Source organism: Macrobrachium nipponense, chromosome 22 (genome assembly GCF_015104395.2).
Source record: "Macrobrachium nipponense isolate FS-2020 chromosome 22, ASM1510439v2, whole genome shotgun sequence".
In the NCBI taxonomy this organism is placed as follows: domain Eukaryota; kingdom Metazoa; phylum Arthropoda; class Malacostraca; order Decapoda; family Palaemonidae; genus Macrobrachium; species Macrobrachium nipponense.
In genome coordinates, this window is record NC_087213.1 from 18,508,223 (window position 1) to 18,521,044 (window position 12,822).

Sequence of the window (12,822 nt, forward strand, 5' to 3'; positions counted from 1 at the left end):
AAATAATTAAATAATCTATCAAATGTAACGATCTTCACATAATTCATATTCCTCGATGGTTTTGAACACTGCAGTCCATCCAAATAAACAAGGAGTGATCCGATCTCCAGCTTACTCGAGGCGCGAAAATTAGATTATATATGCTATATTTGACTAGAAATAATTGTTCTGTACTGTTTAACACGTACATCATTGATTTTTTGCATTTTCATTCTAATAAGTAAATCATAATCCTAAAATTCCTGTATCTTTATCTTAATGCGAAACACCTTTTTCAGACCTTTTTTGGGGTTTTTCTATAAGGCTTCCCTACAACCCCCAACAAGAACAAGAACAACAACAACAACAACAACAACAACAACAACAAAGAAGTTTGTAGGCTAACTCCTCGAGTAAGCGAAACCAAGCATATCAGCTTACCAAAAAATGACGCATTCGAAACACATACACACACACACACAAAAGACTTGCCTAAAGAGGTGATGCCATCATTGCCAACTGGCAAAAAGAGCACTACCACAACGACTTAAACATGAGATCGTCAGTCATGCGGGCAATCGCACTCAAGCCCTTGAGAATATCAAAACTGCTAAAATAATTGTCTACGAAATAGGTGAGCTCTCGCCCTGATCACCTTATAAATTTACAATAACTAACCTTATAATGGGGAAAAATCTACTTACTCAACCTTTACAAGAAAATGGTGGCAAGGTCACCCTCCATATAAAATCACACATACCTGTTGAGAAAAAAAAAATAAAATCATTAAATGTAAATAGAAATCTATACAACGTGAACAAAATTCAGTATTTATCCCATCCTCCCTTTTCCTTGTTTACTAAAAAACTTAAACTTTTTTTAAATATCTGTACTCTATTCTGCGGAAGTTTGACTAATAGTAATAATAATTCAAAACTATCCATAATAATACCACTAGTAAACATATACAAATACAACTTTATACATAATAATAATAATAATAATAATAATAATAATAATAATAATAATAATAATAATAATACTTCAAGATGTATTCAAATGATACCGAATACAATAGTAAACATATAAAAAATTCACAATAATAATAATAATAATCAATAATAATAAATAATAATAATAATAATAATAATAATAATAAGAATAATAATAATAATAATAATAATAATAATAATAATAATAACAATAATAATAATTTCAAGAGTAAGGGAAATATAGCCAGTAACTACAGGCCTATCACCTGCCTACCAATAATGTGGAAGTTACTAACAGGTATCATCAGTGAAAGGCTATACAACTACCTAGAGGAGACAAACACCATCCCCCACCAACAGAAAGGCTGCAGAAGGAAGTGTAGGGGCACAGAAGACCAGCTCCTGATAGACAAAATGGTAATGAAGAACAGTAGGAGAAGGAAAACCAACCTAAGCATGGCATGGATAGACTATAAGAAAGCCTTCGACATGATACCACACATATGGCTAAATAGAATGCCTGAAAAATATATGGGGCAGAGGAAAAACACCATCAAGCTTCCTCAAAAATACAATGCGTAACTGGAATACAATACTTACAAGCTCTGAATAAGACTAGCAGAGGTTAATATCGGGAGGGATCTTCCAGGGCGACTCACTGTCTCCACTACTCATCGTAGTAGCCATGATTCCCATGACAAAAGTACTACAGAAGATGGATGCCGGGTACCAACTCAAGAAAAGAGGCAACAGAATCAACTATCTGATGTTCATGGACGACATCAAGCTGTATGGTAAGAGCATCAAGGAAATAGATACCCTAATCCAGACTGTAAGGATTGTATCTGGGGACATCAGGATGGAGTTTGGAATAGAAAAAAATGCGCCTTAGTCAACATACAAAAAGGCAAAGTAACGAGAACTGAAGGGATAAAGCTACCAGATGGGAGCAACATCAAACACATAGATGAGACAGGATACAAATACCTGGGAATAATGGAAGGAGGGGATATAAAACACCAAGAGATGAAGGACACGATCAGGAAAGAATATATGCAGAGACTCAAGGCGATACTCAAGTCAAAACTCAACGCCGGAAAATATGATAAAAGCCATAAACACATGGGCAGTGCCAGTAATCAGATACAGCGCAGGAATAGTGGAATGGACGAAGGCAGAACTCCGCAGCATAGATCAGAAAACCAGGAAACATATGACAATACACAAAGCACTACACCCAAGAGCAAATACGGACAGACTATACATAACACGAAGGAAGGAGGGAGAGGACTACTAAGTATAGAGGACTGCGTCAACATCGAGAACAGAGTCACTGGGGCAATATCTGAAAAACCAGTGAAGACGAGTGGTTTTGGCTAAAGAGTGCATGGGAAGAAGGACTAATAAAAGTAGACGAAGACCCAGAAATATACAGAGACAGGAGAAAGACAGACAGAAACGAAGAAGGAAACTGAAGGAATAATAACAGCGGCACAAGATCAGGCCCTAAGAACCAGATATGTTCAAAGAACGATAGACGGAAATAACATCTCTCCCATATGTAGGAAGTGCAATACGAAAAATGAAACCATAAACCACATAGCAAGCGAATGCCCAGCACTTGCACAGAACCAGTACAAAAAGAGGCATGATTCAGCTGGCAAAAGCCCTCCACTGGAGCCTGTGCAAGAAACATCAGCTACCTTGCAGTAATAAGTGGTACGAGCACCAACCTGAAGGAGTGATAGAAAACGATCAGGCAAAGATCCTCTGGGACTATGGTATCAGAACGGACAGGGTGATACGTGCAAACAGACCAGACGTGACTTGATTGACAAAGTCAAGAAGAAAGTATCACTCATTGATGTTGCAATACTATGGGACACCAGAGTTGAAGAGAAAGAGAGGGGAAAAAATGGATAAGTATCAAGATCTGAAAATAGAAATAAGAAGGATATGGGATATGCCAGTGGAAATCGTACCCATAATTATAGGAGCACTAGGCACGATCCAAATCCCTGAAAAGGAATCTAGAGAAACTAGAGGCTGAAGTAGCTCCAGGACTGATGCAGAAGTGTGTGATCCTAGAAACGGCACACATAGTAAGAAAAGTGATGGACTCCTAAGGAGGCAGATGCAACTCGGAACCCCACACTATAAATACCACCCAGTCGAATTGGAGGACTGTGATAAAGCAAAAAAAAAAAAAAAAAAAAAAAATAATAATAATAATAATAATAATAATAATAATAATAAAGTCAAAATGTATTCATATGAATACTACTAGTAAATATATAAAAAATAAAAAATTATACATATAAATTAATGATAATAATAAATTCACCATTGTCTTTGCCGATAACCTATCTCCAACCATGATGGAGAGTTGCGATTCGAAGATAATGCTTCTCGTTCTCCTGATAAGAGACAGAGAATCGTTTCATCCATAGTATGGCCCAAGTGTCGTATTACGTCGAGTCTTCTTGTCTTACTCAGGGCACAGTGGTAAACCTTCATCTGCAAATACAAGTTTTCCAAGATGGGTTTTTTACGAAGATATCCTTGTTCTTCGTCAACTTCATCGTTTTAGTAAGTTCCGCGGGGACATTTCCAAACTGTGTGTGTGTGTGTTGTACTAGAGATTCATCAAAGCATTTTGCATTCTATTAAAGTAAGCGCATTGCATCTCCTAAGAGCACAACGAATTACTTCATGTGAACGATATCATTATGGAAATCGAATATGAAATGGTGTTTATCGCCACGTAAAGAATATATATTATATATATATATATATATATATATATATATATATATATATATATACATATATATATACCTACATGCTAAGCTGAATAATACAAAGGCAGCAGTGTTTTTTTTAAAGCTTAAATAGTGGTTGTTTTCAGTTACCAATTAACTGAGAAAATAAGTAAGTGGCTTCAGTGCGTCCACTCAATAACTTCCCCCAAAGACCAATTCTGTCAAAGCGCAGACAACCTGGAGAGAATTATGAATTAGTGTCTACGTAGACCTCCACTTACCTATGGTAACAGACTGGACTGTTTATTTACACTGGTTTTTTCCACTTTTGAATGATTTGGTCTGAACCCACTGAATAAAAAAAAAAGCTGTGCATGAGAATAATGCTTTATACATCGTATATCAAGCTAGACACTAAAAGAACTTGGTTGAGAAGTGTATATACCGCTAAAGTTTAAAAAGTTGTATTTTTTTCTTTTGAACTTTCAATGAAGAATAATTAATGTTGACAGCTCCATTACATTTTCGATTATGGAGAGGTTAATCTCAGGTCGGTCGCATTTCCATAACCAATGCTGTTTGGTCATTTCTTACCCAAAACTGACTACTTTATAGCAGCATGCTTGCAAAAATCACAGTATTTTTCCTCTTTAAAATCATGTGAGAAGTATTTATTCAACGCTATTCACAGTAAGATTTTTTCTGGATGGAATAGTTTGCATATCCTCTGTTTTAAGTACAATTCGTTGTATCCAAGAGTGTTTTCTATCTTATTTTATTTATTTATTTTTTATTTTTATTTTACGAACCTTTTTTCATGTCTTCCTTTTGTTTGGTAGTTTATACTACACCAGATAATCAACAGCTCACAACATTCAGTTTCTGGATTTCTTGATGTGTAGCGAAGTCTGCAAGAACATATCACTTCACAATTGCCTTTTCACTCTGAGAGAAGTTATATAACCAGTGCAATGTAATTGAAAATATTTAAGAGCACAGCTTGAAAGAAATTTGACAGCGTCTCATACATAATAGAGAGACTACAAAGAACTGCCAATCATTGAGAACACCAACCTTCATGTATTTCAGCTTCAACAAAACCTTTCAAATTTCCACGACAAAGCCAATCAAAATCATACTGAATGATGGTAAAATTACGTTCTGTTCTGTGCTTTTTAATATTCAAATCTTTCAGAAAGCCTTCGCTCTATCGTTTAAAATGATTCCAGGTTCTTGGGTTGGCCATTGTCATCACAGCGGCGATCTTTATGTCGAACGGGAACGATTTTGGATTTATGTTTGCTGGGGACACTTTCTCGCTGCCAATCTTTTCCATGAGTATTGGGATAGCAATGCTCGTCTTGTGCTTCATAGGATGTTGTGGGGCCATCAAGGAAAACATGCTGATAGTGAAAGTGGTAAGTTTCTTCACTGGTATTGACACGGTTTCCATTCATGCGTCATAATAATTAAATTTTTATTAATAAGTCCAAATTCTGTAAATAATGATTTCACTAATAATTCTTTAATGACCTGTGCTTTATAGTATGGAGGATTACTCTGTGTACTGGTAATCGCTCAACTGGTTGTGGGTATCTTGATAATGGTGAATGCTTCTGTACCAGTGGAACACATTCAAACTGAAATGGATGACACCTTCAGTCAGTACGGAGTCGACCACCCAGAAATAAAAGAGAACATCGATTCATTTCAAAGTGAGGTATGCTGAAGAATTTTCTGTTTATTCGTGTTGCTGTTTACCATTATTCCCTATGGTTCCCATTCAAATATTACCCAATTGCTACCTTGGTGTTGCAAAATAAATGAATAAATTTAAGAAATTGATAGTAATATTCAGTATCGTCCGTTTCAAGTAAAAGGATGTAAATTGCGTCCAGCTGACTTCAATTGTAAGCACTCATAATGTTACACAGAGCAACAGCTCAATATTACTACATCAATCTCATAAAAAATAGGAAATTTATCATTTACTAGTATTAACTTGCACATCTATTATCTTTAAGGAAACTCGCAGTCTCGTTTGTGGATATTAATTTTCACACAATACAGATGCATGTAAAACATTTGTCAGTTTCCTGTTACTAGCTTAAAGGGCTTTTTTTGTTTACCATAAAGGACAAATATTAAATGCAAAACAGACATAGTTTGATCATCAGTATCACATAAAAGTTTGGAATTTGCAAGTTAAAAAACCACTGCGACACCACAATTGACAGTTATCATCGTCACCCTTCCCCTGAACAGTACAGACCAAGTTCATCTCTTTTTTTTCATTTACTCACGCTTAAAACATGGAGAACGCTATAGTAAATCCGCCACTTGTTACAAGAACAGATGTATATACTGTTTATACATTTCTCTCAAAATCGTGCTTTCTAAACCTTATCTTTTGACACGTGCGGACAAACTAATGATGTATTGTCAAGAGGGCAAAAACGTTATGACAGGCTGAGTGTCATCACGAAAAGCTGACTGTTGGTCTTGTACAAAAAAGACACAGCTATGAGACTGTCTCTACAGCATACGAAATGACTTGATGACAGTTGTTATCAACTCACGTCCATCACAGAGTAAGAAAACTCCATACCCTTCAGACACAGAGACTAATAGGCCTCTATTAAGGGCTTGAAAACCTATTGTTTAGGCAACCGCCTTCACGCAAGTTCTACGAACTTCATTCAAAGAACTGTAGTGCTATCTAGTGGAGTCTTTTCATACCCCGTACCTGATCAGAAGATTGTGTCTTGGTAATGATATCGTTTCAAAGCAACTGCAAACTGAAAAGAGTTTGATGAACACCTCGCTTGTACAAATCAGAAAACCTACTGCGTTATATAAAATTAATCCTAGAGATATTATCTCCCGTACTAAATATCTATCCACCAAACTCTCTTTTCCTATTAAAAGGGTGGCTCCAGAAGGTGAAAACCCTCTGGCTCTTACTTAGTCTTTTGTGATGTAGTTACTAGCTTCAGATCATTTTATGGTCCTCGTTGTAACCGCCATATACATATAATTCCCTACTTATCTCTCTCCTAAACCTGACCGATTTTGTTTTTAGTTCTTGAGACATCTTCAAGAGTATCAGATTTATTTCTGTGGTCATCTGCATGTATGCATAAGCGTTTCGGCGATTGCATGCAATATACACATAAATATATGTGTGCATATACGTATATACACACATATTCAAACATAGTACTGTTAATCTTCTTAGGCACGAAGATAAGGTAATTCAGTTGTATTCCACATAGGAAAATGAAAATGGTATGTCTCAGAAAATGCCTAACAGTTTCGTCCTCCAATGGACCTCTTCTTGGAGCGTTTATTAAAAGCTCCAAGAAGAGGTCCATTTTCTGAGACATACTATTTTCATTTTCCTATGTGGAATAAACTGAAATATTTATACATGCATGCACAAGATAAAACTATTTTCTCATTTCAGCCACAAGTGCGAGCTTTTGCCACTCAGCTCTTTAATGATTTAATGATCTAGTAAAAATGAAAATAAATAAATAAAATAAATAAATAAATAAATAAATATAATAAAATAAACAGATCAGAATTCAGTCAAATGTTTTCAAATAATTTTGGGAGTGCTAAGCTATCGATAAATTGCTTTTTTCTAATAAATCGCGTTTTTTTTTTCTAATATGTTAGGTGTTTAGCAAAGAACCCAGAACAACAAAAAGCCACTTTAGGCAGGTAACACGACAAAAAAAAAGGAAAAGGAGAGGCTTACAATGCATATAACTCTGGAAGGACTCAGCAATTGAGAAACTGTTCCTTTTCACAGTTCCTTCTCCACAGGCTGGTTGTTGCGGAGTTCGAGACTACAACGACTGGGCCCTCTAACCCTTTTGGACAAGCAAATAACGACAGTGTCCCCGACAGCTGCTGTCAGGAGGACTATTACGAGGTTGGATGCGGTCTGAATGTCCTCTCCAAAGAAGGTTACGAAGACCACATCTTCGACAAAGGCTGCTCCTACGTAGTGACCGCTGTTCTGATCGAAGTGGGGATGCTACTTGGAATCTTGTGCATCATATTTGTCATTATACAGGTGAGAAATGTTAGGAAAATTGTTTTTTTTTCATGAATTATGTGAGACATTTACCTACCATTTCATATATATATATATATATATATATAGATATAATACATTAATTAATGATATAATATATATTATATATATACACAATATATATATATATATATATATCTATATATATACATATATGTATATATATAAATATATACATATATATATATATATAAATATATATACATATACTTATATATATATATATGTTAATATACAGATAATATACATACACACACACACACACACACACACACACACATATATATATATAGATATATATATATATATATATATATTATCACCATATACACAGTAAAATACGTAGTGTGTAGCTTTCCACTTTTAGGTAAAGGTCACAATAACATTCAGAAACATCATGCCATAACAGTATTAAAACTACCTCCCTGAAGTAACAGGTGAACATAAGTAATTTTATCTACGGTACACATACCTAATTAATTTTTGAGACTCCAGCGTTAACAATATTTCCTAGATACAAGACTTAAATTAAGAAAGATGATGACTCATCACTACCAACTAAACAAACACATACATTAATATTATACATAAATTCGGTGCAAGTGTATATGTGGCTAAGTATCCTGAAAATAAAGATTTCCTCGTTTTTTTCCTAAAGAAGATGGCTCTAAACAGGGCCTAAGCATCACCCTTTCAGACCCCGGTACTAAAACATTCCAAGAGGTCTTAATATTCGATAATGAAAATAAAAAACGGATGTTTTATCATGTTTTAGACTAGCAGTGCATTCATTAACAAAAACAAATTTGATTGGGAACGGACATGGCAATTCTCGCGCCCCATCCTTGCCCAGCCCAAAACGACTGGAAGGTTTAGAAGAATTATAGCATAGAAACTGGGCCCCTCCTGAACTCTTCTTCACACACACACAACAAAATACACACAAACACCACCACACCAACCTGTTAAATTAATTTAATCGTTAGGGGATCATGGGCCCTTATAGCATCCTACATCCTTTGATTTTGTTTATGCTCTAAAAAAAATAAGTTAGAATAAATAAGCTGCTGTGACGGGACCCCCAGACAGCCGGGCCCCGGGAACGTAGTAACCCCCCCTACCCCCCCCCCCCCCCCCCCCCCCCCCCGCAACCCCAACCCCCCGGAACGTAGCAACCTCCCCAAACACCCCCTTTGCATGGGCCCTGGCTCTGAAGTAAAACATAACAGAAGTCCTCTTGTCAGTCATGGCTGAATTGCCTGTTCAGCAAACGATTACAGCTTCACAAAGCCTACTTACATATAGAAGCACTTCCAGGAAACGCGTGAAACTCCACAGGCTTACAATTTTCCTATTATGACAATTGCTCTACCTACAATTACAACTCCGCTTCTTCCACATTACCCTTTCACCCTGTTACCATTACACATACAGATTACATAAATCTGGAAATCCTTGCAGCCTCTGTTTCTCCATATCATTAAATTATAATGAACAAGTTATTGAAAATTAAAATTACATGCCTGAAAGGACCGTGTATATTGCAGTATGTCTATTCATTTCCCCAACAAGAAAAATATCGTCACCTTCTCTTCAGGCAAGATACAGCGAGACAAGATTTTTAATTTTTGGAAGATAAATCGGCAAGAAAAAAATCTCTGACCTCACAACCTCCAAGACAAATATCTTGACCGTTGCTATCTATTCCGCCGCCTTCTAGTGGTACAGCAACAATTTGGAGTGGAATACAATACAAAAAAATAGGCCAAAGACAAGCGATGGGACCTACGAAGTCATTCAGTGCTGAAGGAGAAATTGAGAGTAAAAATGTTTGAAAGGTGTAACAGGATGCAACCCTCGCATTTGCACCATGAAACATTTGTTCGGAGAGGGTGAAAACCAAGACTGAAGAAACCGAATATGAACGGAGGTACAATAAAAGGAATGAAAAGGGTTGCAGCGACTGGCCAAAGAGACTTGCCAAAGAGACGGGGATAACAACATCATTTCGACACTGGATACCGACAGATCTCACAAGCAAAAAGATTTCAAATGCATACAGAAACATTCCTTATATGTACCGTGGAACTCTCTCGGTGAACTAAAGCTTTTCAAAGTGAATCACACAAACCAACGTCATATAAAACTGCAGTTTGGTTAGCTCAAATCTTTCTACTTCTATTTTAGCTTCATTTGCCACACACTATCATTTTCTTTCTTATTCTATCCCACATGTACCTTCCTGGTTTGCTTGCACCAATAAAGAGGGTTTAGTTCTAATTTGATTAGCTTCCTCAGAATAACGTGGAACTTATTGGCATATTTTGAGACTTCGATCACAGCAACGTTGACTATCCAAAACGTTGTTTATTAACAGTGCAGTTTACACATGACACCAAAACTAAAGTTAAAATAGTGCTAGGGCCATTGTTTTTGAGGGGTCCTTCTTCTCCACGACACTGCAAATTCCTAAGGTGCAATATGTGCACATGCCCTCACGTTACCCAAATCCTGCCCGAGCATTGGCACCAGGTTGCATTTTCCCACTTCGTATTTCCGAAATATTGCAGGAGAGTCGCATCCGGTTGCATTTCCTCAAGTCCCCCTCCTGTGCATTTAATTCCAGCCACGACGTCACACAGGATGATGTCTCAGTGTGCCTAGACTGCCAGATATCACCACCATTTGGAACTGTGGTGCACAGACGATAATATGATGACAATACTTTCTTTGTGTACCAGCGTTGCCATAAGGAAGATCAAACAATACTAGATGAGATACTGGATGAAATATGCTGAAACTGTAAATGACCAGCCCTTGGCCGAGTCGACTTCGACGGCGCAGGATTTTTTTTTATTGCTTGCTACAGTATCGTAGAGTTAAGCTGAAACAGCACTTTCCGTTATATAGTTAAATTTAATAGTTATAATATTCAACATTTATTTACACAATGGGCAAAACCTACAACATCAAAGAAAGAAAGAAAGCAAGAAAGAAACCCTTACCACAAGGTTCTCCATACAGCCTAAATTCAATCAGCTAACGCAGTACTTTGAATGGAGTAAAGAATTTGCTAACCTTCATATGCCCACATCGGAAGAGAGTGCAAATGCTTTACAGACATTACAACAACACAACCTATGACGCAACAAACCAATTTATATTTTCCACAATAATCTAACCCTCCAAGATGAACAAACACTTGACAAACGTTTTAATAAGGTTATGCTTATCTCTCAGGATGGGGGGATGACCCACTAGAAAACAAACAAAACAAACAGGAAGTCTGAATTCTATATTGGTAGCCAACTCACAGAATTATCCTTAAACTTGAAAACTAATTAACTGAAGCCGAAAGAATGCACCATCAAAACCAATCTTAATGAAATTGATTGATGGAGAAAATCAGTCTACAACAGTATTTACCATGAACAAACACTCAGGTCAGATAAGGCCATTCAATACAAACACAAAATCACAAACATACTCGACGGCAGCCTTACTCACAAATAACTGTCTCTCATATTCATTAATATTTCTAGCAATCGAACATAGAATTTAGGCCAAAGGCCAAACACTGGTACCTATGAGATCATTCAGCGCCGACAAAGAAATAGACAGTAAAAAGCTTGAAAGGTGTAACAGGAGGAAAACCTCAAAGCAGTTGCACTATGAATCAATTGTTAGGATAGGGTGGAAAGTAAGATGAAATTTCAAGAATACGAAAGGAGGTACGATAAAAGGAACGAAAGGGGTTGCAGCTAGGGACCGAAGGAACGCTGCAAGGAACCTTAAGTAATGCCTGCAGTGTACCTCATGAGGTGCACTGACGGCACTACCCACTTTCGGGGATTTTTAGCAATTACAGTGATGTAGAATTCTTAGGCAAACCCAACATCTGGAATCAAAGGTCAGGGGAATCCTATCACACGTGTGAGACAAATGCCTTAGGACGGTACACTTCTCTGTTACACGTGTGAAACAAAGACTTGGTACGGTACATTTCCCTGTTACACGAGTGAGGCAAATGACTGGGGATGGTACACTTCTGTTACAGAGAGACAAATGACTTGGTACGGTACATTTCCCTGTCACACGTGTGAAACAAATGACTTGGCTCGGTACACTTCCCTGTTACACTGTGAGGCAAATGACCTGGGATGGTACACTTCCCTGTTACAAGTGTGAAACAAATGACTTGGAAACGAGAAAGGAGTCTCCCTTATATATACGAATGAACAGTTATGCGATCAATTAAAATGTCATATTCACAACACTACTAAAATCATTCACACACGCTATACATACACACAACTCCAAACTTTATTCAAAGTAATAATGTATCCATCTGAAAATGTACAGAAGGAAGATTGAAATATAAGATAATGTTCAGGTATACATGAACGAAAGGTATTCACACACAGGACACGTATATATACATTATACAGATTAAAACAGCGACGACTAACTTTAACTTTTCTTCCTCTTTCAGCTCGTGAGCATTTGCTGCGTTTGTGGGCTGGCACAGCAACCGAAGAGCTACCATACCCGAAGGGTGGTGACTGTGAAGACAGTGTTGTCTTACAAATGACACTCGTGAGGTTGGGCAGAGGTTCGATCCCTAGCGGTCCTTGATAGCTAATACAAGAAAATCAATTTCATTTGTCCTTATATGTTTCATTATGTACAAGACTTTTTGCCTGACAAGATATACATAAAAAACACGTACCACATTATCATTATTATTATTATTCTTTTTTTTTTTTTTTTTTTTTTTTTTTGCTCTTTCACAGTCCTCCAATTCGACTGGGTGGTATTTATAGTGTGGGGTTTCGGGTTGCATCCTGCCTCCTTAGGAGTCCATCACTTTTCTTACTATGTGTGCCGTTTCTAGGATCACACTTCTGCATGAGTCCTGGAGCTACTTCAGCCTCTAGTTTTTCTAGATTACTTTTCAGGGTAATTATTATTATTATTAATTATT

At 36.9% G+C, this 12,822-nt stretch overlaps 1 protein-coding gene across 1 annotated transcript; it reads left to right on the plus strand.

Annotated features, from left to right (window-relative positions):
* Positions 1–3,399: 3,399 nt before the first annotated feature.
* On the plus strand, positions 3,400–12,574 carry LOC135198516 (23 kDa integral membrane protein-like). The gene is made up of 5 exons (XM_064226170.1): positions 3,400–3,560; positions 4,963–5,151; positions 5,280–5,453; positions 7,565–7,817; positions 12,331–12,574. Exons 1-4 carry the CDS (start codon positions 3,423–3,425, stop codon positions 7,607–7,609), a joined length of 546 nt encoding a protein of 181 aa, XP_064082240.1. The 5' UTR covers positions 3,400–3,422; the 3' UTR covers positions 7,610–7,817; positions 12,331–12,574.
* The last annotated feature ends 248 nt before the right edge of the window (positions 12,575–12,822 follow it).